A 4,769-nucleotide genomic window follows, 5' to 3' on the forward strand; every position below is an offset into this window, starting at 1 on the left:
TGAACCTGCCAGGGCTAATGGTCTCTCTAAATCCTTCAACTCTTCTATGACCTTTGCACAACAAAAAATAACTTTCAAGGGTTACCATATAGTCTAGAGTAACAAAACGGTTTTGATAATTCTTGAAAGTCTTGGGTCTTCATTTGTTGCAAGGCTTGAGTGAGAGAACACATTCGAATGCAAACGGGGATTCATCATGTTGTTGTTACCATAAATTTCATTTCCCCTACAACAATATATATTCTTCTATGATCTACATATAATAGATAAACAGAAAATCACACTCACACTAAAATAAGTCAAGATCCTAAACAACAACAATCAAAACGGGAAGAAAGAACAATGTTCACTGAAAAATTATTAGTAATTAAAAATCATAAAATAACAATATGGATGGCCGGAGTTTGAACCCCTCCGGTTAGATCTGAAAAGAAAAATGATGTGAAAGAGATTACCGGAGTTGGAGTCACGCCGGTGGTTGCTAGTTGTTGTTGTTGTTGGAAATTGCGGAAGCTTAGTGCTTCGCCGGAGTTGTTTGGTCAGAGCTTTGAGCTTGCTGGCTAGCTATGGGTTTCGTTGTTGTTCGCCTGAGCTTCGAGCTCGCCGTTAATGGCTGCTTTACGGCGATATGGTGGCTTTTGGTTGGAATTTTGTTTGGTTGTTGCTTGCTGCTCGGCGTGAGGGGAGGGGTATCGATGGTCACTGGTTCAGGGTCTGATTTTGGTTTCGTTTGCTGGAAAATGGAGGTTGGTTCAATGGTCGACTCTTGATGGCTAATGGTGAAATGGGTCTGGTTCGTGGAGGTGTTTTCAGTGGCGTTTTGGTGGTGGCGAGCTGGTTTGGAGCTGGGTGTTTTAATTTGGGTCAAAGAGTTTTGGGTGGGTTTAAAATAAAAAATGGGCTGGCTTTTAAATTTTGGGTCTAATTAATTGGTCAAACGGGTCCCTCCGTAGGATTGCGCCACGTGTCACTATTTGGTCTTTTGTTAGAGTGAAGGGTAAATATGCTCTAATTTTTGGACGCAGGGGCACCAATGTCCCAAAAGTATGACAGAGGGTATCTGCATACCATTTACGATAGTTCGGGGATATATTTATCTTTTTTCCCTTAAAACAATATAGTACGATAGAATAGAATACAACCATCCAAAAGTTTCACTTAGGCAGCTCAACTGAACGATGCTCATTTTAGACACCTCATGTAGGGTCTCGTTGTGTCATTTTGACATTTTTTGCTGACATGTCAAAGTGAGTGTGATACACCCAACAATAGAGCGTGAAAGACTCAATTTAGCTATTTTTTATTTTATTTTCTCTTCTTCTTCTCCATTTTTTTAGCCACCATCTCCCACCATTTTTTGAAGCTTAAATTCCTTCAATGGAGGTCGAATTTTTTATTAAAATTCATTTTCAAATTATTTTTTTCTTCATTGTATTACTTTTTAGAATCTACAATCACCTCCCTCCACCTTTTTTGCCAGAAAAATGGATACCAACATTAATATTTCATATTTATTCTCTCATTCTTTCTTCCTCTCCCTCTTTTCTTCCCACAAAACAACACTAAAAAGAAAGAAAAAAGAATAAATATGAAAAATAGTAAAAGAAAAGAATTAATTTTTTTTTTTATTTTTTTTTTTAAAAAACGAGATTTTGAGTGTAATGAAAATAGACTATTTTCTATGGGAAAGGAGGGTAAGGTACCAACACCACTCTCCACCTTTTTCGTCGGAAAAATGGATACCAACACTCATATTTTATATTTTTTCTTTATTTCTTTGTCTTCTTCCTCCTCCTCTCTTTTTCTCTCAAAACAACACCAAAAATAGAAAGAAAGAAAAAAAGGATCCGAAACAATTTTAAAAAGTAGATTAAAAAAAATAAAAAAAATGTTGGATGTATGGGGGTTAAATTGATTTTTTAGAATAGTAATTTTTAACTTAAAATGACACATGTAATCATTTAATTAGTTGTTTGTCACGTCATCAATGAATGTATTACACTCTCTTTCAACTTTTGCTTATTGTCAAAAAAGTGTCGAAATGACATGGCGAGACCATACATGAAGTGTCTAAAATGAACATCATCCACTTTAGGTGTCTAAGTGAAACTTGATGCCATTTAGCCTTTTATATAGGCCAAACACATACACAACCCCTCAAACTTGCCCTCATTTTTCATTTTGGCACTCCAACTTAGCCTTGTTCCATTTTAACCCTTAAACTCCATTTTTATGTACCATTTAAACACTAATACTAATTTTTATGATTTTTATTTATTTATGTTCTTCGATTGTTAATTTTTATTTTAAAAAATAGACGTGTGTCTGTTAATTTTCGTAAAAAATTAAACATTCGCGAACGAACATAAAAATTTTACAAACAATAATATTATTTTTTGTAGATTTCTCTGTATTTTTGTATGAAAGTAAATTGACGAAAGTTCTTTGATTTTCTTTCTTAAACATTCAATTAAATTAAATAACATTTATTATTTCTTATTTTAACGCAAATATTCACTTTTTATTTTTAATATAAATCAATACGAATAAAAAAACTCATCTTCAATACGAGTAAAAAGGAACTCTTGTTCATTGCTAATAACACTACTAAAAAATGTTAAAACTCGACTGACTTTAATTTGTTAGATTGTCGGTGATTTTTTAAGAAAGAAAACCAACACAATTTTGTCGGTTATTTTTCACATAAAAAACACATAAAAACTCTTTAAAATAAATTATTATTTTTTAAAAAGAATTATTTTTTGTTAATTTTTATTTTTTTAACTAAAATTAACTGACACATGTCGATTTAAAATAAGAAGTTGCAATTGAAAAATATATATAAAAATAAAAAAATCATAAAAATAGTATTTCGTGTTAAAATAGTACATAAAAAATAGAATTTAAGGATTAAAATGGAACAAGGCTAAATTGAAGTGTCAAAATGAAAAATAAGGGCAAGTTAGAGGGGTTGTATATGTGTTTGGCCTTTTATATAAGTATGGTATACATGCAATATGCATCACATCTTCTTGTCCATAAATGGGATTAATTGAAAACCATATTTACAGCTTGGCATCAAATAGTGGACCATAATTTTATTTTTTATCCTTTTCATTTCATTTCAATATAACATAAATAAATTATTTATTTTTTATTTTTTTATTTAATTCGTTTCTTCATCATTCTTCTCCATCAGAAAAAAAAAGCCCTCATTTTCCACCTCTTCTGATTCAGTTTTTTCATCAGTGTTTGTAAATCGCTGCTGAGAGAAGTCGAAGAAACCCTAATTCCCATTTTATCAAATTTGACGTTGTAGAAGGAGATTTAGGAATGAACTGAGATGGGTGCAGCAGGTTCCAAACTCGAGAAAGCTCTGGGTGACCAATTTCCTGAAGGAGAACGTTACTTTGGCCTTGAGAATTTCGGCAATACTTGCTATTGTAACAGCGTTCTTCAGGTCTTTTTCTTTTTCATTCATTTTGATTTGCATCATTTTCACGTTGTTTGCTTAGATTATTGGAACTTTACCAATTTTTGTTATTTGGAATTGTGAGGGAAATGACCTTTTTGGGGAATTGTTTGTGGTTGTGCTGTAGGTACTGATTGATTGATAGAACAGATAAGGTTTCATATAGGCATGCCTAACTAGTTTGGGATTGAGATATATTATGGTTTCTGCTAGGTGGTATAGTGGCAATTGTTAAGTAGATAGTTCTGTACTGGATTGCATTTTGCTTTGGTTGGTGATGCCAAAAAGTTACTGAAGAAAAAGGAGTATGATATTTTTGAAAGACCAAGTGAATTCTGTTGGAAGCAAGCAAGTTGCCATCTTCAAAAGTTTTGGTTCAGTCCTTTTTCAATCTTCAGAAAGTTAAACCAATTATCTCATACGTTAGAACCAACATATATGAGAATGGACTCATCACTTTGTTTGTTTAAAGTCATAGCTAGGTTGCTCTCTTTTTTTAATGACCGTGGTGTTCGGGCAAGCTTTTGCACACCTCGACTAATTCCATGGGATACTTGCCGCCTCCCACGAGCAACAGGTAACTCTATCCACCAAGTCTAGGAAAGATGGAAAGAATCACCTAGTGTTTTTTGTCTCCGAGTTTTGAACCTGAGACCTCAAGGTTCTCAACCACTTCATTGACCACTAGGCCACACCCTTGGGTGCGTCATACCTAGGTTTCTCTTAAAATAGAATGATGGGAAAAGCGCATAATATAAATGCTCATCTTAAAAGGGAAATTACAAAATTCTCTATCCAAGTTCATGTAGCTAAAGAGGTTTACCACGCATACATCTTTTTAGGTTTAAAAGGGAAGTACTATGCGAAAATGTCTTTAGTTAAACAGAAGCAGATGAAAACAAGTTCTTATTATCTAAGGGAAGCAAAAAGATTTAGGAATAGGAATAATCAATGACAAGTTCCTTCCTAGCATGGTACGAGCCTCGGTCAAGATAGAGATGGAGTTTGTTTTGACTAATGTTGAAGCTGGTGATATCAAGTCCAATGGAGCAAGCAACATTGGTGGAATGTATAAGAGAGAAGTGAAAATATGGTAGAGTTTTTGGCCAAAACATCCCTTAACTATACCTCAAACTTAAAATACATCATTGTACTACCACATTGAACAAAAATCATCCTTAAGCTATCCAAAAATGTTACAAGATCTGTCCCTCCTAAGTTTTCTTGGCATAAACTAACGACTTTAACCAAAAAAGGTACTTCCCAAAAATTCCCCTATCCCATCTCCTTAGTCCCC

General features: G+C 33.7%; 1 protein-coding gene across 1 annotated transcript in view; it reads left to right on the top strand.

Annotated features, from left to right (window-relative positions):
- The first annotated feature begins 3,165 nt into the window (after positions 1–3,165).
- LOC102582326 (ubiquitin carboxyl-terminal hydrolase 3) overlaps positions 3,166–4,769 on the top strand; it is a 12,234-nt gene continuing 10,630 nt past the window's right edge. Inside the window, exon 1 of the mRNA XM_006355274.2 lies at positions 3,166–3,460. Coding sequence (XP_006355336.1) covers positions 3,344–3,460 — 117 coding nt within the window. The 5' untranslated portion in view covers positions 3,166–3,343. The remainder of the gene's footprint in view (positions 3,461–4,769) is intronic.

This window comes from Solanum tuberosum, unplaced genomic scaffold, assembly GCF_000226075.1.
Source record: "Solanum tuberosum cultivar DM 1-3 516 R44 unplaced genomic scaffold, SolTub_3.0 scf00185, whole genome shotgun sequence".
Classification (NCBI taxonomy): Eukaryota; Viridiplantae; Streptophyta; class Magnoliopsida; order Solanales; family Solanaceae; genus Solanum; species Solanum tuberosum.